This window comes from Pristiophorus japonicus, chromosome 13 (assembly GCF_044704955.1).
Source record: "Pristiophorus japonicus isolate sPriJap1 chromosome 13, sPriJap1.hap1, whole genome shotgun sequence".
Lineage (NCBI taxonomy): Eukaryota > Metazoa > Chordata > Chondrichthyes > Pristiophoridae > Pristiophorus > Pristiophorus japonicus.
This window is the reverse complement of record NC_091989.1, coordinates 105,936,156-105,958,929: the sequence shown is the minus strand read 5'-3', so window position 1 is coordinate 105,958,929 and position 22,774 is coordinate 105,936,156. Positions and strand designations below refer to the sequence as shown.

Sequence of the window (22,774 nt, the reverse complement as noted above, 5' to 3'; positions counted from 1 at the left end):
AACGTTACATTTTACATTAAAACTTATATAATCACTGTTTTTTTCTAAACTCTTTTCCCTCTTCTACATATCTCTTGCTGAGAAGGCCACAAGGCAACTTCTCCCAGGCTTCTTTAGCCAGTGGGCTAAGACTGTACATAAAAGTACCTTGGGGTAGCTCCTCCTTGGTGTTGCCGGCCTCCCATTGGGGAGGTCCTTGCTTAATCTCGGCTCATCAGTTCCTACTGCTCCCACTGGTACAGCCACGATTGCAAACTCAGCATAATTGGAATTGCGGGCACAAACCACCCCATTGGCCCCAGAGAATTGTGGCACAAATACACCATGGACTGTTGGCAGCTCAAACATCACTTCTCAAATTTATTCCCAATCAGTTACAGTCACCAGTTTTACGCGCTACTTATAAAGTTCATTTCCACAAGCCTCACATCGTGGAAAGCATCCAGCGAAGAGGCGAAGAGTGATTTTCCGAAAACCCACTGGTTACGAAGAGCTGCTAGACCAGAAAACCCATATTACTGTTAAATGTTGGCAGTGAGCAAGGTTCCTCGCTCCCTCATGTTATCCAATAGTTACTCCCTTCCCATCTGCACCAGTATAACTGAAGAGCATAAACCTTCCTTCCTGGCAAAGTTAAGAGTATTCATGACATTTTAGAAAACTGTTGCAAAATATAACTGATCCTAGTTGAGCCCACCTGGGCGTATGTCTCACCCATTGACTGCGAGCATATGCCTCTCTTAAAGCAGAGAAGTCCTGCTACAACTGTACAGGGTATTTGTGACGCCACACCTAGAGTACTGCATACAGTTTTGGTCTCCGTATTTAAGGAAGGATATACTTGCATTGGAGGCTGTTCAGAGAACGTTCACGAGGTTGATTCCGGAGATGAGAGGGTTGACTTATGAAGATAGGTTGAGTAGGTTGGGCCTCTACTCATTGGAGTTCAGAAGAATGGGAGGTGATCTTATCGAAACATATAAGATAATGAGGGGGCTCGACAAGGTGGGTGCAGAGAAGATGTTTCCACTCATTGGGGAAACTAAAACTAGGGGACATAGTCTCAGAATAAGGGGCCGCCCATTTAAAACTGCGATGAGGAGGAATTTCTTCTCTGAGGGTTGTAAATCTATGGAATTCTCCGCCCCAGAGAGCTGTGGAGGCTGGGTCATTGAATATATTTAAGGCAGAGTTAGACAGATTTTTGAGCGATAAGAGGATAAGGGGTTATGGGGAGCGGGCAGGGAAGTAGAGCTGAGTCCATGATCAGATCAGCCATGATCTTATTAAGTAGCAGAGCAGGCTCGGGTGGCCAAATGGACTACTCCTGCTCCTAGTTCTTATGTCTCACCCCTTGACCGTGGGTCAATGTCCCACCCATGTCCCACCCATTGACCGTGGGTCAATGTCCCACCCATTGACCGTGGGTCAATGTCCCACCCATTGACCACCCACCCATTGACTGTGGGTCAATCTCCCACCCATTGACCACCCACCCATTGACCGTGGGTCAATGTCCCACCCATTGACCACCCACCCATTGACCGTGGGTCAATGTCCCACCCATTGACCGTCCCATCAATGTCCCATCCATTGACCATGGGTCAATGTCCCACCCATTGACCACCCACCCATTGACCGTGGGTCAATGTCCCACCCATTCTCACCCATTGACCACCCACCCATTGACTGTGGGTATATGTCCCACCCATTGACCGTAGGTCTATGTCCCACCAATGTCCCACCCATTGACCGTGGGTCTATGACCCACCCATTGACTGTGGGCCTATGACCCACCCATTGACTGTGGGCCTATGTCCCACCCATTGACTGTGGGCCTATGTCCCACCCATTGACTGTGGGTCTATGTCCCACCCATTGACTGTGGGTCTATGTCTCACCCATTGACTGTAACCCATGACAGCTGAATTACATTGTGGACACAGAGCCACCTCTTTCTCTCAGCCACCTGAAAGCACCAGGCTTTATCAAAGTACAGGCAACAGTCAAGTACCACTATGACCCTACGAAGCATTTTTATATATCAACATTTTGTTGCAGATATTTCAGATCCCTTTCAGACTCTCAACATCAAAAACTATTGGGAAAGGATTAATGCGGCTCTTTGGGTACTACCTGTGCCAACTGTGAAAGCTCCTGTGCCGCAGCTTGGGATTGTTGGACAACAGCATTGGGCACCAACCGTTCATAGTACTTATTAAACATCTCGGACTCTCTCTGCAAGGCTGCATTGGCAACTCTATATCAAAGAGAAAAAAAATCATTGCTATGCACAGATCGACAGCGGTTTAGAAGATAGATCATGGTTTACACCAAAGATTCTGAGCTGCTCAAAGTATATAACATGGAATACTCACAGTTAGTTCCAGTTCACCACAACATTTCAATAATTCATAAATGTCACAATATCAGGAGCTTCACTGTATTCTGATTTACAATATATCAGATTATCAGCACATCGGCAATTTCATTATATCAGGAGCGGATTGATCACTGATTAATGAAACACAAGGGTAGATTGTCCACTTGGGTCTTCAATCAGCTGCTAATCAACTGGTAGATAATTAGCACCTGCGCAATCACCAGTGTGCTGACCTCGAGCTAGTTTTGCAGAGTCAGCTTGATGCACTCAGAATGGGTGGGTTCCCGGCTCATTGGACCCGATGCTGGGAGCTTGCCCGAGTGAGAAATCAAGCGTACAAGGGCTGCTTACAAGGGGTGATGGTAAATTTAAACAGCTGTGGTCAAAATGTTGGTAGCAATTACAAAGGCTGCTAATATTCATAATGTACTCGTCAATCTCCTATGGAGCTGCAAGTACACCTTCTCGCCGATGGTGGCTTGCAGCACCTCCACTGGCAGGAGGGTGTAATCACATGATAGTTTACATTGTTTCCATTATAAATATGAATATACGAATTTAAAATGGAAAAAGTCGACAGGAAATGCACAAAGGCACACAATTTCTATTATATTATTAATAGTATTGCTCATGGTGAGTCTGTGTTTTATAACCATAGGAGTGTTTATGCTATTATGTCTGTAGTGTACTTACAAATGACTCCACGAGGCAATGTGTTGTACTCAAACTGTAGTGACCTTGGTCCTTTATTTGTAACTCCAGTGTGAGGCAGCCGCATGGTGGCTCCCCTTTTATACAGCCCCTGCCACCAGGGCAGGAAACTCCGGTCTCCACCAGTTGCACCCTCTAGTAGTGTCAGCATGTATATACACAGTGTAAACCTTATTGAAAGTACATCAGGTAAACATCTTATGCAACTATACAGTGACTACACAGAGAGCATATCTATAGTCTGCATATATAACATATGCCATGTGGAGCATAACATCAGGCATGGTCACAAATTCAGTGACTAAGTAAGTTGAAATCTGTTTCTTAAAAATGTCTTCTGGAATTTTTACTGGTGCTTTGGTGTTGAGTTTGACAACCCTGTCCATTAGTCTATGAAAACCTTAAAGAAGTGGCCTTTACATTTTGTATATATATTCCTTTACCCATGTATTTAATTTTTATCCTTTCCTATTTTGAAAGTTTATAATGCACAGCAGGATGGTATGCAAGGCATAGTCGGCCTGCTCTGCATTGGTTGTGTTTAGGGGGAGGGGTATCTCATGTCTAGCAGAACTGGTTTGTGACTTTCTATGGCCTCTCAGTAAACACTGAATTTTGTGTTTGGTTCCTGGACATGTATCTCTGTGCCTGTCTCTTCTCTCTCACACAGTTAGAAGAAAAAGTAAACATTCTAATACTATCACAAAACGCAGGTAATAATTACTGTAAAGTCCTGATCCTGCAGTACAGACTTAAATGAGGCACATGCTGAAGTCAAGGTCACTCTGGACCTGCACCTTTATTTCACAGCTCTCGAGTGCCACACTTGCCTGAGACTTGCCTTTATATACCTGTGTGGAACAGGTATGCAGTGTCTCCTGTAAGTGCACCCCTGGTGGTAAAGTATGCTTGTGGTTACATGTCATATCTAGTTACAGTCATGTATAGCATGGTAAGATACAGTTATATACAGTAGTGTGAGTTAATGACATCGCCCTCCCCCAAGGTCTTATTGTCTTTATAGATTCAATCTCTCAGGTGGTCTACGTTCTTGCGTGGAGCGTCTTAGTTGTGGTTCAGTTGTTTGCCTTGGTGCCTGTTTTTCTTTTGGTGTGATTGCTGGTATGTCGCCTGGGCTGTCTGTTTCGTTCAATATGATTGCTGGTATCTCGCCTGGGTGGTCTATTGAGACAGGTTGTTCCCTCTGTCTGTCCACCAGGTATGGTGTAAATTCCACATTGTAGTCTGCCTCTGGTTCTGCAGTGTTGTTGGTGAATCTACTTTTTACTTGGTCTACATGCCTCCAGCAGGTTTGGCCATTGTCCATTTGTACAACCAGTAGCCTGTTTCCTTCCTTGCCTGTTACTGTCCCTGCAAGCCATTTGGGACCCCTGCCATAGTTTAGCACAAACATTTTGTCCCCTATCTCATTCCACCTTCCCCTCGAATTTCGGTCATGGTACTCAGTTAGCTTCCGGCGCTTTGCCTCAACAATTTCATGCATGTCTGGGAGGATTAACGAGAGCCTAGTCTTTAAGGTCCGTTTCATCAGCAGTTGCGCGGGGGGAACCTCAGTCAACGAATGCGGACGAGATCCCTATGCCAGCAGCAGTCACGACAGGTTGCTCTGCAGCATGGGACCTTGGATTTTTAGCATGCCTTGTTTAACGATTTGCACTGCTCGCTCCACCTGGCCATTGGAGGCCGGCTTGAACGGTGCCGTCTTAACGTGATTTATGCTGTGGTCAACTATAAAATCATGAAATTCTGCGCTGGTGAAGCACGGACCATTATCACTGACCAATATGTCAGGAATTCCGTGTATTGCAAACATGGTTCTGAGGCTCTCCACAGTGGTGGAAGTGGTGCTCGAGTTTAAAATGGTGCACTCAATTCACTTTGAAAATGCATTGACGACTACGAGGAACATTTTGCCCATGAATGGGCCCACATAGTCTACATGCACCCGCGACCACGGTTTGGTGGGCCAGGGGCTTAGGGGGGCCTCCCTGGGGGCATTACTGAGTTGTGCACAAATGGTGCACTGCCGGACGCAGAGCTCCAAGTCCGAGTCAATGCCAGGCCACCAGACGTGGGATCTGGCTATGGCCTTCATAAGGATGATCCCCGGGTGCTCGCGGTGGAGCTCCCGGACAAACGTCTCTCTGCCTCGCAAGGGCATAACTACTCAGCTGCCCCACATCAAGCAGTCTGCCTGTAGTGATAGTTTATGTATGCGCCTATGGAAAGGTTTGATCTCCTCGGGGCAGGCATCGCGAGCCTCTGTCCAGTCACCAGTTAAAACACATCTTTTGACCAAGGATAACGTGGGGTCGCTGGTCGTCCAGGCTCTGATTTGGCGAGCCGTCATGGGCGAACCTGTGGATTCAAAGGCATTGATTGCCATGACCATCTCACAGTCCTGTTCATCGGACCCTTCTGTGGTCGCCAGGGGTAGCCTGCTAAGCACGTCGGCACAGTTGTTTGTGCCTGGTCTGTGCCTTATTATGTAGTCGTAAGATACCAGCATGAGTGCCCACCGTTGAATGCGCACCAAGGCGTTGCCGTTTATTGCCTTGCACTCGGATAGCAGGGACGTGAGGGGTTTATGGTCGGTTTCTAACGCGAACTAGGCCCCGAAAAGCTATTGGTGCATCTTTTTGACACTGTACATGCACGCGAGCACCTCCTTCTCAACCATACCGTACCCGCGCTCCGCCCGCAAAAGTGACCTGGAGGCATAAGCAATGAGTTGTAATTTACCTGCATCATTGACATGCTGTAAAATGCACCCCGTAAGCTGACGCATCACATGTAAGAACTAGCTTTTTACCTGGGTCAAAAAAGTCTAAAACACTGTTGGAACATAGTAGTTTGCGTGCCTTATTGAAGGCACGTTCTTGGGCTTCCCCCCAAAACCAATCGCACCCCTTTCTGAGTAGCATGTGGAGAGGATCCAGCAGCGTGCTCAAGTTCTGCATAAAGTTCCCAAAGTAATTGAGTAGCCCGAGGAAGGCGCGCAGTTCCGAGACATTCCGGGGCCTGGGTGCCAGACGAATTGCTTCGGTTTTGGATTCTGTTGGGCGGATTCCATCAGCGGCAATCCTTCTGCCCAAAAATTCAACCTCGGGCGCGAGAAACAGACACTTGGATTTCTTAACTCTTAGGCCTACCTGATCCAATCGACTTAGTACTTCCTCCAAATTGCGGAGATGGGAGTCAGTGTCCCTGCCCGTGATGAGTATGTCATCTTGAAACACAACTGTCCCCGGGATGGACTTGAGCAGACTCTCCATGTTGCGCTGGAATATAGCAGCTGCCAACCTGATGCCGAATGGGCATAGATTGTACATAAAAAGGCCTCGATGTGTGTTGATGGTGGTGAGTAGCTTAGACTCTTCGGTCAGTTCTTGCGTCATATACGCAGATGTGAGATCTAGTTTCAAGAAAAGTTTTCCTCCAGCCAATGTGGCAAATATGTCCTCCGCTCTGGGCAGCAGGTATTGGTCCTGTAGGGAGACTCTGTTTATGGTAGACTTGTAATCCCCACAGATTCGTACGGATCCATCAGGCTTCATGACGGGGACGATGGGACTTGCCCAGTCGCTAAATTCCACAGGTGAGATAATGCCTTCCCGCAGAAGCTGGTCCAGTTCGTGTTCAATCTTTTCCCTCATCACATAAGGCATAGCTCTAGCCTTGTGATGGACCGGTCTGGCATCCTGTGTGATGTAGATTTTAACTTTAGCCCCTTTGTAGGTGCCCACACCTGGCTGAAAGAGATGTTCAAAACAACTTAGAACTGTTGAGCAGGAGGTCCGTTCCTCTGACGACATGGCGTGAACATCATCCCATTTCCAATTTAGTTTTGCCAGCCAGCTTCTCCCCAACAGTGCTGGGAGATCTCCGGGGACAATCCACAGGGGAAGTCGGTTCACCGTCCCTTTGTGTGTGACTGAGAGCATGGCGCTGCCAAGGACTGGGATGATTTCTTTGGTGTAGGTCCTTAGTTTGGTGTCGATCCTTGTGAGTTTTGGTCTGTTGCTTTTGTGCAGCCACAGCTGTTCAAATTGTTGGACGCTCATGAGAGATTGACTAGCTCCCGTGTCCAGTTCCATGTTGACGGGTATCCCGTTGAGTAGGGCCCTCATCATTATTGGAGGCGTCTTGTTGTAAGAACAGTGGACATTGATCGTGTTGACCCGCTGTACACCGGCGTCCTGGGCACTGTCCCCACTGTCTTCTGGTCCGCTTTCCGACCCTTCCGATTCATATACCAGCCGAGCTGCTGTTTTTCTGCACATGCGAGCCAGATGCTCTGTATAGTTGCAGTTTCTGCAAACAGCATGCTGAAATCGACACCTCCTTGTTGAGTGCCTTCCCCCACATCTCCAGCACAGACCGCTTCCATTGTTTCCGAAGGATGAGCTGCGTCTGGCTGATCTCTCTTGAGCTTCTCTCAGTCTGTAGTTGATTGCTCGCATTGTGGGTTGATGAGGTGTGAACGGCCGTTCCTGTGGCCCTTGATGGCTTCTGGCGCCACTGCCTGCAGTTGAAGGCCTGCTCTCCTGCCTTTGTCAGTGTGTGGGGGTAGCGGCTTGTTTCACGCTGTGAACCCCTTGATGTTTCGTTAGTTGTCATACCCGCAGTATAGATCTTCTTCTCCTGCCAAGAATGTCTGTGCGACCAGTGCTGCTGCCTCTAGAGTCAAGTTCTTGGTCTCTATAAGCTTTTGGAATATGCCTGCGTGGCCTATTCCTTCAATAAAAAAGTCTCTCAGTACTTCTCTCCTTAGTTCATCTGAGAACTCACATAAACTAGCCAGCCTCCGAAGTTCCGCCACAAAGTCGGGTATGCTCTGGCCCAGACAGCGTCTGTAGTTGTAGAACCTGTGTCTGGCCATGTGTAGGCTGCTCGCTGGCTTCAGGTGGTCTCTCACCAGTGTGCTCAACTCCTCAAACGACTTGCTTGCTGGTTTCTCGGATGCCAGCAGGTCCTTCATTAAGGCGTATGCTTTCGAGCCACAGCTGGTCAAGAGATGGGCTCTTCTCTTGTCTGCCTTATCGTCGCCCAACCAGTCTTTGGTTACAAAGCTTTGCTGGAGCCTTTCTATAAAGTCCTTCCAATTGTCTCCAGCATTGTATTTCTCATCTGAGCCGTTGGTAGCCATTCTGTGGATTCTGTGATCCCGTAACTCGTCACCACTGTAAAGACCTGACCCTGCAGTACAGATTTACACGAAGCACATGCTGAAGTCAAGATTACTCTGGACCCGCACCTTTATTTCATAGCTCTCGAGTGCCACACTTGCCTGCGACCTGCCTTTATATACCTGTGTGGAACAGGTATGCAGTGTCTCCTGCAAGTGCACCCCTGGTGGTAAAGTATGCTTGTGGTTACAGGTCATATCTAGTTACAGTCATGTATAGCATGGTAAGATACAGTTATATACAGTAGTGTGAGATACATGACAATTACAGCATTCAAAATTCAACTCTTTGAAAAAAAACAAATGAAATGAGGAAAGAACATTCTCTCTCTCTGTCTCCATGTCTGACAGCTGTTACCAACTATAATGCTTACATTTTCTAACTGTCAATGTAACAGATGATAATCATAGAGTATAATTAGAGATTGCTTGCTTCAGAATCAAACTTTATTTTGAAAAATGAACGAAATTACAAAGAGAATGCACTCTGGTCCTGAGGAAAATGCAGTGACTGGCACAGTAAATATAGAGGCAGAAGACCAACTGATGGAAAGATGCAACACACTAACCCCATTGTAATGATGTGAAGTTGAGGTGGTACAAAGCAGGGTGGCTCAGCTTTCCACTCCAGGCTACCCTCCCCTAAGGAACATCAGGAAGCTCAGGAGTAGGCCATTCAGCTCCTTGAGCCTGCTCTGCCATTCAGTTCGGTCATGGCTGATCTGCATCTCAACTCAATTTACCTGCCTTTGCTCCATACCTTTATACCTTGATACCTTTACCGAACAAATATCTATCTCAGTATTGAAAGCTTCAATGGTCCCAGCATCCACAGTCTTTTGGGAAAAGAGAGTTCCAGATTTCCACTAACCTTTGTGAAAAAGAGGAGCCCAAGTTCTATCTCATCTGTTTGTCTGTTCGTCTATGTCCTGGCCAAAAGGGCTCCCTCCACCAAAAACTAATTAACTGGCCACCTATTTCATTGCTGCTTGTGGGATTTTGAAAAATGACAGGGAGAAAAGGGTAATGGTTGATGGGTGTTTTTGTGACTGGAAGGATGTTTCCGGTGGGATTCTGCAGGGCTCAGTACTGATCCCTTGCTTTTTGTGGTGTACATCAATGATCTAGACTTGAATATAAAGGGTATAATTAAGAAGTTTGCAGATGATACAAAAATTGTCTGTGTGGTTGACAATGAAGTAGAAAGCTGTAGACTGCAGGAAGAAATCAATGAACTGGTCAGGTGGGCAGAACAGTGGCAAATGGAATTTAATCCAGAGAAGTGTGAGGTAATGCATTTGGGGAAGGCTAACAAGGAAAGGGAATACACATTAAATGGTAGGACACTGAGAAGTGTAGAGGAACAAAGGGACCTGGGAGTGCATGTCCACAGATCCCTGAAGATAGCAGGCCAGGTTAAGAAGGAATACAGAATGCTTGCCTTTATTAGCCGAGGCATAGAATATAAGAGCAGGGAGTTTTGCTTGAACTGTATAAAACACTAGTTAGGCCACAGCTGGAGTACTGCTTGCAGTTCTGGTCACTGCATTACAGGAAGAACGTGATTGCACTGGAGAGGGTACAGAGGAGATTTACGAGGATGTTGCCGGGAGTGGAGAATCTTGGCTATGAGGACAGATTGTTTTCCTTGGAACAGATTAGGCTGAGGGGAAACCTCATTGAGGTGTATAAAATTATGAGGGGCCTAGATATAGTGGATAGAAAGAGCCTATTTCTCTTAGCAGAGGGGTCAATAACCAGAGGGCATAAATTTAAAGTAATTGGTATAAGGTTTAGAGGGGATTTGAGGGGAAACTTTTTCCCCCAGAGAGTTGTGGGGGTCTGAAACTCACTGCCTGAAAGGGTGGTAGAGGCAAAAACCCTCACCACATTTAAAAAGTACTTGGATGGGTACTTGAAGTGCCCGTAACCTGCAGGGTTACTGACCTAGAGCTGGAAAGTGGGATTAGGCTGGCTAGCCTCTTGTTGGCCGGCGCGGACATGATGGACCGAAATGGCCTCCTTCCGTGCTGTAAACTTGTATGATTCTATGACTGCTACACTTGCCCACATAACTACAGTCACTACACTTTGAAGTAGTAAATTGGAGGTTTATCTGACAGGCTGATAAGGAAGGCACTATATAGATGCAAGTTTCCTTCTTTTCTCTCCTTCCCTCGTCCTTGGTCGGACCATGCACTACAAGCCTTACCCCTTCACTTAGAGTTCTGAAATAATTACCCCCACGCTCGAAAATAAATTATTTCCCAAAAGTGCATTGCAATGGTGATGGGATCGACCTGCAATGGGGAAAGGACGCCACTAGGGCGGCGCCAGAACAGCACTCTCCCTCGGCGTGAATAGCCAGCCGCTTTATTCTTTAACCTTCAGCGGGTTATATTTAGATGTTTTCGGCCGCCCGAAACAGTGCGCTGCTACCTGAGGTCTTCCAGTAGCTGCTTAAGCTGCTCATCGTTCAGGTCCTGGATGCGTTCCTCCAGGTGGGTATCTAAGCTCACCCCGCTGTCCGTGTCTGTTGTCTCCGGCATGTTGCCCAGGGCTCCTGGCGCTGACATCCGTTTCCATGGAGACCTGCAACGCGACGTGCGCAGGCACAAACGGTTTTGAATGGAGCGAATAAATGCGCAGGCGTCAAGCGCGAGTACCTTTCCCAGTGAAGCCGCGCTGCCGCCATCTTGGTAATGGAGCTCGTGGGCAATAGTTCTTTTATAAGCACAATCAAATAATTCTTCTCTCAGTAATTTAGTGAATCAGTATTGCCTATCCATATAGATTCACCACATTTGCAAGAGAAATGAGCACGAGATTAAGTCTGGAAATGTCGCATATCACTCACTTAAAATTTTTGCTAATTTCACACTATTTTTGATTGCACCTCAAGCCAGTGTTTGTAATGTTATGAATTTATATATAGATACATAGAGACTGGTTCCATTGCAGATTAAATGCCTTTAATCTAGCACAGATAAAGGGAGGTGGTCACCCTGCAGATAAAGAGTGAGCAGGCAGAAAAGGAATGGGTGACCATTAGACAAAGAGGAGGACCAGGCAGGTAGTGCAGGAGGCCCCTGAGTGCATCTTGCTCTCCAACCAGTATTTGGCACCATCTCTCTAGCCACACATTCATCGACTGCATCCTCCTATTTCTATACTCACTAGCTCGTAGCACCAGGAGTAATCCAGAGATTACTACCTTTGAGGTCCTGCTTTTTAATCTCTTTCCTAGCTGCATAAAATTTGCTTGGAGCACCTCATCCCTCTTTCTAGCTATGTTGTTGGTACAGATATGGACCACGACCTCTAGCTGTTCGCCCTCTGCCCCCATAATGCCCTGCAGCTGCTCGGTGACATCCTTGACCCTGACACCAGGGAGGCAACATACCATCCTGGAGTCACATCTGTGGCTGCAGAAACGCCTGTTAGTTCACCTCACCATCAAATCCTCTATCACTATTGCTTTCCCGATCTTCCCCCTAACCCCTGTACAGCTGGGCTAACCATGGTGCCATGGGCTTGGCTCTGGTGGTATTCCCCAGAGGAACCATCACCCTCACTATACCAGCTGGAGAGCGAGGTGCACTCAAGGGACTCCTGCACTACTTGCTAGGTCTTCCTTGTCTGTCTGGAGGTCACCCATTTCCTCTCCGCCTGCACACCCTAACACTACGGGGTGACTAACTCCTGAAATGTACTATCCATGTAGCTCTCAGCCGCACGGATACACTGCAGTGATGCCAGCTGCTGTTCAACTCAAAAACCTGGAGCTTGAGCTCCTCCAGCTGATGACACTTCCTGCACACATGGAAGCATCCTGGTCTTAAAACGCTCTTTTCCTCAGGTGGCTGAGGAAAAGAGTGTTTGAAGACCAGGCCCTCAAAACTGGCACCAAGCTCATGGATACCCGCCCTCCTGTACAGCTCAGAGATATGGACTATGTACAGTAGACACCTCAAGTCTCTGGAAAAATATCACCAACGATGTCTCCGCAAGATCCTACAAATCCCCTGCGAGGACAGGCACACCAACATCAGCGTCCTCGTCCAGGCTAACATTCCCAGCATTGAAGTACTGACCACACTTGATCAGCTCCGCTGGGCAGGCCACATAGTTTGTATGCCAGACACGAGACTGCCAAAGCAAGTGCTCTATGTTGAGTTCCTTCACGGCAAACGAGCCAAAGATGGGCAGTGGAAACGTTACAAGGACACCCTCAAAGCCTCCTTGATAAAGTGCGACATGCCCACTGACACCTGGGAGTCCCTGGCCAAAGACCGCCTTAAGTGGAGGAAGTGCATCCAAGCTCCAGGTTTTTGAGTTGAGCAGCAGCTGGCGTCACTGCAGTGCATCCGTGCGGCTGAGCACCTTGAGTCTCAACGCCGAGAGCGTGCAGAAATCAAGTAAAGGCAGCGGAAAGAGCGGGTGGCAAACCAGTCCCACCCACCCCTTCCCTCAACTATCTGTCCTACCTGTGCAGAGTCTGTGGCTCTCGTATTGGACTATACAGCCACCTAAGAACTCACTTCGGGAGTGGAAGCAAGTCTTCCTCGATTCCGAGGGACTGCCTATGATGATTATGATGGAAGCATCCTAGAGTTCCCACATGGCACAAGAAGTACATTCCATGAGACTGAGGTGCCCTGCTATGCCTCTACTTAATAGATTGTTAAATAACTTAACAGAAATAAACTCAAGACTTAAAACAAAACAATCATAAGAACATAAGAATAAGGAACAGGAGTAGGCCATCTTGCCCCTCGAGCCAGCTCCGCCATTCAACAAGATCATGGCTGATCTGGCCGTGGACTCAGCTCCACTTACCCACCCATTCCCCATAACCCTTAATTCCCTTATTGGTTAAAAATCGATCTATTTGTGATTTGAATACATTCAATGAGCTAGCCTCAACTGCTTCCTTGGGCAGAGAATTCCACAGATTCACAACCCTCTGGGAGAAGAAATTCCTTCTCAACTTGGTTTTAAATTGGCTCCCCCGTACTTCGAGGCTGTGCCCCCTAGTTCTAGTCTCCCCGACCAGTGGAAACTCTCTGCCTCTATCTTGTCTATCCCTTTCATTATTTTAAATGTTTCTATAAGATCACCCCTCATCCTTCTGAACGCCCCTGAGTAAAGACCCAGTCTACTCAATCTATCATCATAAGGTAACCCCCTCATCTCTGGAATCAGCCTAGTGAATCGTCTCTGTGCCCCCTCCAAAGCTAGTATATCCTTCCTTAAGTAAGGTGACCAAAACTGCACGCAGTACTCCAGGTGGGCCTCACCGATACCCTGTACAGTTGCACCAGGACCTCCCTGCTTTTGTACTTCATCCCTCTTGCAATGAAGGCCAAGATTCCATTCACCTTCCTGATTACCTGCTGCAGCTGCAAACTAACTTTTTGGGATTCATGCTTAAGGACCCCCAGGTCCCTCTGCACCTCAGCATGTTGTAATTTCTCCCCATTCAAATAATATTCCCTTTTACTGTTTTTTTTCCAAGGTGGATGACCTCACATTTTCCGACATTGTATTCCATCTGCCAAACCTTCGCCCATTCGCTTAACCTATCCAAATCTCTTTGCAGCCTCTCTGTGTCCTCTACACAACCCGCTTTCCCACTAATCTTTGTGTCATCTGCAAATTTTGTTACACTTCACTCTGTCCCCTCTTCCAGGTCATCTATGTATATTGTAAACAGTTACTCACTACTCACAATTTGTTTCTTTTCTCTTTGTGCTGACATCACTTATCTCGCACCCTGATGCTCGCACTCCCTCCAGGCTTTCCGGCCTATCTTTATCTCCGGCTGCTCCTCTCGCTCTCTCCTCCTTTCCCTCTGCTCCGAATTCCCAATTTAGCACTCTGTCTAGAAGCACTCCGTTAGGATCACTCTGTGCAGCTCACTCTGTTTATTGGAAAAAATGCTTTGGACAGTGGTATTTTGGATGAGTTGGAGCTTATGGAAGGTTGACATTGAAAAGTTGGTGTGGAAGGAGCTAGAGAAATCAAGTGACAAAAGTATGCACTGTGGTGTCAGCTTTAGCTGAATAGTACCATTTTCATCTCTGAGTCAGAAGGTTGTGGGTTCAAGCACTGCTCCAAAGACTTGAGCACTTAATCTCGGGTAACATCACAATGCAGTACTGAGGGAATGCTGCTCTGTTAAAGGTGCCGTCTTTTGGATGAGATGCTAAGCCGAAGCCCCGTCTGTCCTCTCAGGTGGATGTTAAAGGTTCCATGGCACTATTGGATGAAGAGGAGGGAAGTTCTCCTAATATTCTGGACCACATTTATCCAAACATTATCACCAAAACATGTTATCTGGTCATTTGTCTCATTTATGTTTGCTGGACGCTGCTGTGTGCATATTGGTTGCTGCGTTTCCACAAATTAGAACAGTGATGACAATTCAAAAATAATTAATTGGCTGTGAAGTGTTTTGGATGTTCTGAGGTTGCTAAAGGTGCAATATAATTCTTTACTAGTTTCGGCTGTAGTGAGAGTGAGACGAGGTGGAGGTGGACAATATGGAACAAAGGCAGAAAAATGACATTGAGGTGCAGATCAGCCATGAGTTAAGTGAATGGCAGAGCAGGCCCGAGGGGCTAAATGGCTTATTCCTATTCCTATGTTCCTATGTTGCTGAGATGCAAGTAAGTAAGCAATCTTAGTGGTGGCCAATGCTTGAAACTCACTCACTTCTCAGCTTGAGCAGGCCACTGAGGTTGCAAACTGTATGGGAAGGCCTTAGCGAGTAGTTGGAGGCAAAGTCAATGTTAAAGAAATAAAGAAAGACTTGCATTTATATAGCACCTTTCACGACCACCAGATGTCCCAAGATGCTTTTCAGCCAATGAAGTACTTTTTGAAGTGTAGTCACTTTTGTAATGTAGGAAACACAGCAGCCAATTTGAGTACTGCAAACTCCCACAAACAGCAATGTGATAATGACCAGGTCATCTGTTTTAGTGATGTTGGATGATAAATATTCACCAGACATCGGCGATAACTCCTCTGATCTTCTTCAAAATAGTGCCATGGGATCTTTTAGGTCCAACTGAGAGAGCAGACGAGGCCTCGTTTAATATCTTATCCGAAGGACGGAGCTCAGCCTAGTGTCAGCCTAGATTTTTGTGCTCAAGTGCCTGGAGTGGGTTGTGAACCCACAACCTTCTGACTCAGAGGCCAGAGTGCAACCCACTGATCCATAGCTGACACGACTAAGGGTATGGATTTTTTGTTTTTGAAGCTGCAAATGATAGCTTTTGTTCTTACAATGTTCAACTGGGGGAAATTCTGCCTGATCTATGACTTTGTGTTTGACTGGCAGTCTGAAACCATTGCAGTAATTGTGGATTTTGAGAAAATGCTGGAGATTCAGAGCTGGGTGCCATCAGCATATACGGCGAGGGGCAACATGCAAATGTGGGAAAGGCAAGCTGAGGATAGAACCTTTCGGTAGATTAAAGATGACTGTGCAGGGGTAGGAGAAGAAACCATTTCTGGGGATGTGCTGGCTACATTGGAACAGCAAGTGGTGGAACCATTTAGGTGCAGCCCCACGAAAGTAGACCGTGGGTTGGAGGAAAAGATGATTAACCCTGTTGAGCATGGCGGAGAGGACAAAGAAGGATAATGCAACACAGTCACAATCTTTAGTGACTTTGACCAGGATGACCTCACAGTGCTGTCAGTGGGACAGGAGACAGATTGAAGGGATTCAAAGTTAGAAATAAAAGAAAGAAAGACTTGCATTTATATAGCGCCTTTCACGACCACCGGACGTCTCAAAGCGCTTTACAGCCAATGAAGAACTTTTGGAGTGTAGTCACTGTTGTAATGTGGGAAACGGAGCAGCCAATTTTCTCACAGCAAACTCCCACAAACAGCAATGTGATAATGACCAGATAATCTGTTTTTGTTATGTTGATTGAGGGATAAATATTGGCCAGGGCATCGGAGATAACTTCCCTGTTCCTCTTCGAAAATAGTGCCATGGGATCTTTTACATCCACCTGAGAGAGCAGATGTTAGGTTAACATGATGTTGGGAGGTCATCATCATAGGCATCGAGGAAGACTTGCTTCCACTCTAAAAATGAGTTCTTAGGTGACTGAACAGTCCAATACGAGAACCACAGTCCTTGTCACAGGTGGGACAGACAGTCGTTGAGGGAAACACTGGTTTGTCACACGTCTTTCCGCTGCCTACGCTTGGTTTCTGCATGCTCTCGCCGATGAGACTCGAGGTGCTCAGCGCCCTCCAGAATGTACTTCCTCCACTTAGGGCGGTCTTTGGCCAGGGATCCCCAGGTGTCGGTGGGGATGTTGCACTTTATCAAGGAGGCTTTGAGGGTGTCCTTGAAACAGTTCCTCTGCCCACCTTTGGCTCATTTGCTGTGGACGAGTTCCGAGTAGAGCACTTGCTTTGGGAGTCTCGTGTGTAGCATGCGAACTATGTGGCCTGCCCAGCGGAGCTGATCAAGTGTGGTCAGTGCTTCAATGCTGGGGATGTTGGCCTGGTCGCAGTCGCTAACGTTGGTGCGTCTGTCCTCCCAGAGGATTTGCAGGATCTTGCGGAGACATTGCTGGTGGTATTTCTCCAGTGACTTGAGGTGTCTACTGTACATGGTCCATATCTCTGAGCCATACAGGAGGGCGGATATTACTACAGCCCTGTAGATCATGAGCTTGGTGGCAGTTTTGAGGGCCTGATCTTCGAACACTCTTTTCCACAGGCGGCCGAAGGCTGCACTGTCACACTGGGAGCGGTGTTGAATCTCGTCGTCAATATCTGCCCTTGTTGATAAGAGGCTCCCGAGGTATGGGAAATGATCCACGTTGTCCAGGGCCACGCGTGGATCTTGATGACTGAGGGCAGTGCTGTGCAGCGGGGACAGGTTGGTGGAGGACCTTTGTCTTACAGATGTTTAGTGTAAGGCCCATGCTTTCATATGCCTCAGTGAAGGTGTTGACTATGAATTGGAGTTCAGCCTCTGTATGTGCGCGGACGTAGGCATAGTCCGAGTACTGTAGCTCGACGACAGAGGTTGGAGTGGTTTTGGATCCGGCCTGGAGATGGCAAAGGTTGAACAGGTTCCCAGTGGTTCTGTAGTTTAATTCCACTCCAGCGGGGAGCTTGTTGACTGTGAGGTGGAGCATGGCAGCGAGGAAGATTTAGAAGAGGGTTGGCGCGATGACGCAGTCCTGTTTGACCCCGGTCCGGATGTGGATTGGGTCTATGGTGGATCCATTGGTCAGGATCATGGCTTGTATGTCGTCGTGGATCAGGTGGAGGATGGTATGAACTTTTGGGGGTAGCCGAAATGGAGCAGGACACTCCATAGACCTTTGCGGTTGACAGTGTCAAAGGCCTTTGTAAGGTCAAAGAAGGCCATTTACAAGGGTTGGTGCTGTTCCCTGCATTTTTCTTGCAGCTGTTGCACTGTAAGAATCATGTCCGTTGTACCCCGTAAGGGACGAAATCCATACTGTGACTCTGGGAGAATCTCCTCAGCCACAGGGAGAAGATGGTTGAGGAGGACTCTAGCGACGACTTTCCCAGTGGCTGATAACAGGGAGATTCCTCTGTAGTTGCTGCAATCGGACTTGTCCCCCTTTTTAAAGATTTTCACGATCATGCATCGCTGAAATCTCCCGACATCCTCTCCTCCCTCCAGATGAGAGAGATAAGGTCATGCATTCATGCCAAAAATGCCCCTCCGCCATACTTCAGTGCCTCAGCGGGGATTCCAAGTGCTCCCATAGCCTTGTTGTTCTTAAGCTGTCTTACGGCTTTTTCTACCTCGCAGTGCTGGGGTTTTACTGAGGTGGTGGCGTGTAGCATGCTGCAGAATGGAGTCGAGGACACTCGAGTCAAAGGTAGAGGTAACACCACATTCAATGACCGTGCAGAGGAAAGAGAGGTTAAGGATGGTGTGATACGTGGTGAAACTGGAAGGGTTGAATCTGGGCTTTTTCATACGGAGGTGATGGCAGGGGTTTTGAAGGAGATTGAGATAGTGCCCAAGTAGAGGGAAGCATTTATGATGTTGGTGGGCTTGGAGGCAAGAAAAGATAGTTCAGTGGTCTCGAGTTCGTTAGAGAGGGAACTGAGGGAGGGGGAGGTGGGTTTCATGGAAGGGGGTGGTTGGAGAGGCCCGAGGATGGATGGAGAGAAATTATCGAATGATAAAGGACCAAAATGTAATGAAAGAGGTACTGGGAGTGTTGTGAGAGGGTGCAATGGGAGGAGGAGCTGGCAGCTTAAGTAGCTGCATGAATGGACTGAATTTGGAGAAAAAAAAGTTTGCACTTTGTGTTAGAGGTAAGGGTGGAAAGAGCAGGAAAGAGACGAGAAGAAGCAGTTTGTTATTGAGTTTGGAATTATCCCATATTTCTAAAATGATCCTGAAGTAATAGAAAGTCAGCCTTGGAGAGGTTAACCTTGCACTTGCAGTTTATGATGGACACTCTGCTCGGCATTTAATTATCTCTAATTACTGCCACTCATTATGTCCTATACACACACACACACACACACACACATATATATATAAATGTACCACCAATTATATATTCCTATATTCAGTTGCTGGTGAAATCTGTTATTGCTGCAGTCATGTGATCACATCATTTTCAGGACAGAGGTCTCTTTTTTCACTTTTGTTTTCCAGCATTTCTTTCTTCCCTTCCTCCTGTCGTGAAATCATTGATTCAGTGTGAAATGCACATGTCCAGGCACCGGGAACCCACTGATATTTTAACAAGCAGCCAATCATTGTGAAAGTGCCCCGAACGTGCTTCAGGCTATTTAATTACAGGGGCAGCACAGCTAAACCCCAGCTTGTCCTCACCCAACATCCATATACAAGCACTCCCAATGGAATAGCTGGATAGCGATAAGGAGCATGAACCCTGGTCGATTTTCTTCTCCCAATCCCCGGGATGTTGAGGGAAATTGTAGTGCTCCCCTGCCACCTGGCTAAGCTTGGTTAACTCAGTACAGAACTGGCATTGAAAGTTGGGCCTTTCTCATCTATATGACTCAGCTACAACTATTTTAAAGAAGAACTTTAAGTTAAAGTAGAACTTTAAGATCAGTGCTGGGACCCCAACTATTTACAATCTATGTTAACGACTTGGAAGAAGGGACTGAGTGTAACGTAGCCAAGTTTGCTGACGATACAAAGATGGGAGGAAAAGCAATGTGAGGAGGACACGAAAAATCTGCAAAAGGACATAGACAGGCTAAGTGACTGGGCAAAAATTTGGCAGATGGAGTATAATGTTAGAAAGTGTGAGATCATGCACTTTGGCAGAAAAAAATCAAAGAGCAAGTTATTATTTAAATGGAGAAAGATTGCAAAGTGCTGCAGTACAGCGGAACCTGGGGGTACTTGTGCATGAAATGCAAAAGGATAGTATGCTGGTACAGCAAATGATCAGGAAGGCCAAAGGTATATTGGCCTTTATTGCAAAGGGGCTGGAGTATAAAAGCAAGGAAGTCTTGCTACAGCTGTGTAAGGTTTTGGTGAGGCCACACCTGGAATACTGCGAGCAGTTTTGGTTTCCATATTTACGAAAGGATATACTTGCTTTGGAGGCAGTTCAGAGAAGGTTCACTAGGTTGATTCTGGGGATGAGGGGGTTGACTTATGAGGAAAGGTTGAGTAGGTTGGGCCTCTACTCATTGGAATTCAGAAGAATGAGAGGTGATCTTATCGAAATGTATAAGAGTATGAGGGGGCTTGGAAAGGTAGATGCAGAGAGGATGTTTCCACTGATGGGGGAGACTAGAACTAGAGGGCATGATCTTAGAATAAGGGGCCGCCCGTTTAAAGCAGAGATGAGGAGAAATTTCTTCTCTCAGAGGGTTTTAAATCTGTGGAATTCACTGCCTCAGAGAGCTGTTGAAGCTGGGACATTGAATAAATTTAAGACAGAAATAGACAGTTCCTTAAACGATATGGGGATAAGGGGTTATGGGGAGCCGACGGGGAAGTGGAGTTGAGTCCATGATCAGATCAGCCATGATTTTATTGAATGGTGGAGCAGGCTTGAGGGGCCATATGGCCTACTCCTGTTTCTATTTCTTATGTTCTTATGTTCTTATAAGTGCCCCCTTATTAAAGGGCACTAGAACAGACAAATTAACAAATAAAACTTTTGAAAAACTACAGTCAAATTAAAATTTGGTTGCCGGGGGTGATGAGGCACTCCAGTGTGTTTATCCAGCTACATATTGGATAAACACACTGAACCTGGATCAGAATCCTGTATTTTCTGTTTTTATTTCAGTCCTGGAGGATCCTCTTTGGTGTTGCCATGGTAAGTCGGAGGTTAGAGGATGCAAGGTGTTATAAGGTCAGATGCCTCGTTTCATATAGCATACAGTGTATTATTCTGCTGCTAAGATGGAACGGTGTACAGATGGGCCTATCCCTTTAAGGTGCAGACATTAATTGGTGTAAATACGCACATCATGAAGTCAATTAGAGGCGAAGGTCATTGGAAGATCATTGTTTCTCTGTAGATTGGAAGCTGCTTGCCCAGTTGATGCCAAAGGTCAGAAAAATTTGCACTAAATTATTGGGTTTCTTTCTTTTATTCCATACATTTGACACTTTGAAGTGGAACACCTGAAGAGTGATGGATGCGTTCTAAACGCAAGACTTTTATATATACTAGATGATCAGCTTTGGCGCCGCTCAGGGTGAGTCAGAGAATACGTTGTACGATCATATATCGCCATTTATTTATGGGAGCTGAATAAGTCAAATTGTGTTTTATTATTAAGAATTGTGGGAATGTTAGTGACACTATTAGGGCTTGAATTCCATGATTATGTACATATTTATACATAATATGTTGTTTGATAAGAAGATTTTATGGTATAATGGAGAAGGATTTACTGTACCAGTATATGTTAGGCTTGGGTATAGCAAAAAAGTTAGTTAAAAATAAAGAAATTAATGTAACAAAATAAATGGTGAAATTGAAATAATTGTAATTAAAAGGTAAGATAATATTGTATATTAAAAGTTTTAAAAAAATGTAATCTTAGATGTTTGGGAATAAAAGGGATGGGAGTTAAAATTAATTAAGAAAGAATTTGCACTGATATAGTGCCTTTCATGACCTCAGGAAATCCCTAAGCACATTACTGTCAATGTGTGGTCAATGTTGTAAAGTAGGAAATGCGGCAGCCAATTTATGCACAGCAAGCTCCCACAAACAGCAATGAAATAAATGACCAGTCCATCTGTTTTAGGTGTTATTATTTGAGGGTTAAATGTTTCAGGACTGGGAGAACTTCCCTGCTATTCTTTGAACAGTGACATGGGATCTTTTACGTCCACTTGAGAGGGCAGCCGGAGCCTCAAGTTAACATCTTATATGAACCTCCGTCAGTGCAGAACTCCCTCAGTGCTGCAGTGGAGTGTCATCTTAGATTTATGTGCTCTAGTCTCTCACGTGGGGCTTGAACCACAACCTTCTGACTCAGACGAGAGTGCTACCACTAACCCAAGGCTGAGATCTTAAAATTAAAGTGAAATAATATATTAAAATATGTGTGTGCATATATGTGTACTGGTACATATATGTGTACTGGTACATATATGTGTACTGGTACATATATGGTTGTTCTTAGAAATGTGTTACTGGCCACTCATATCTGGTGTCAGATGGGAAATGGGGATGGGAGATTCGATGAAACTGGGGGCAGGAAGATGGATGCCGGGGCATATGAGGCGGGTGAAATCAAGGACTGGTTCTGGAAGTATTTTGGGGGATCGAGGTAATGGAATCCATCAGCCTTCATCCTGTCTGAACCCCATCTCCTTCACTCCTATCTCCTCGCCTTCAATTCAACCCGATTCCCATCTGCCATCCCTTGGTCCGTCTCCTTCCCTCCCTCTTCCACCTCAGGAAATATACTGTTAATGTAGTGCCTTTAACTTTAAAAAGATGTAGGGAGAAATTGGCCTCCTTTGCACCTCCCGTTAGTGCCTCCTGGGACGATATCCGGGTGCAAATCGGTTTGCGACCGGGCGTGACAAATTGAGCGATGAGACGCCCGCGAAATTCCCTGCCGCTTATGCCCGGATCAGAACTTCCCTCTCGCCCCCGGCCTGAGCGTCTGCCGTTAGCAACGACAGCTGAGGTAGCGGTCTGCGGTTGGATGGCCGCTGGAGGAGTAAAGGCATCAACATCCGGTTTATTTTTACTCGGCAAAAAATGCTGCTTTGTAAGTTTCACATAGGCAAACAGGTTTTGTGCGATTTCAGCGTTTTTCACTTCAAGGAGTCTTCTGCGACAGAAAAACTATTCACTTTCATTTAGGTGAGATTTTAACGTGCAACATTTCTATACTTTACTGGGGGGCTGTACTGGCACTGGACTTTGCCCTCCAACATCAACATCAGAGGCAGCGGAGGCAGAGAGGAAGAT

The 22,774-nt window shown here is 46.4% G+C and overlaps 2 protein-coding genes across 6 annotated transcripts in view; one reads left to right on the top strand and one right to left on the bottom strand.

Moving 5' to 3' along the window:
• cfap263 (cilia and flagella associated protein 263) overlaps positions 1-10,876 on the bottom strand; it is a 34,959-nt gene extending 24,083 nt beyond the window's left edge. The window contains exons 1-2 of the mRNA XM_070897808.1: positions 10,743-10,876; positions 2,137-2,260 (exon numbers count right to left, since the gene is read on the bottom strand). Coding sequence (XP_070753909.1) covers positions 2,137-2,260; positions 10,743-10,852 — 234 coding nt within the window. The 5' untranslated portion in view covers positions 10,853-10,876. The remainder of the gene's footprint in view (positions 1-2,136; positions 2,261-10,742) is intronic.
• csnk2a2b (casein kinase 2, alpha prime polypeptide b) overlaps positions 1-22,774 on the top strand; it is a 147,656-nt gene that overhangs the window by 36,246 nt on the left and 88,636 nt on the right. For all 5 annotated transcript variants that reach the window (XR_011596342.1, XM_070897813.1, XM_070897812.1 and 2 more), the window contains exon 2: positions 20,954-21,035. Coding sequence is in view for 4 of the 5 variants with exons in the window: in XM_070897813.1 (XP_070753914.1) it covers positions 20,954-21,035 (82 nt within the window). In the remaining variant the exon portion in view is untranslated. The remainder of the gene's footprint in view (positions 1-20,953; positions 21,036-22,774) is intronic.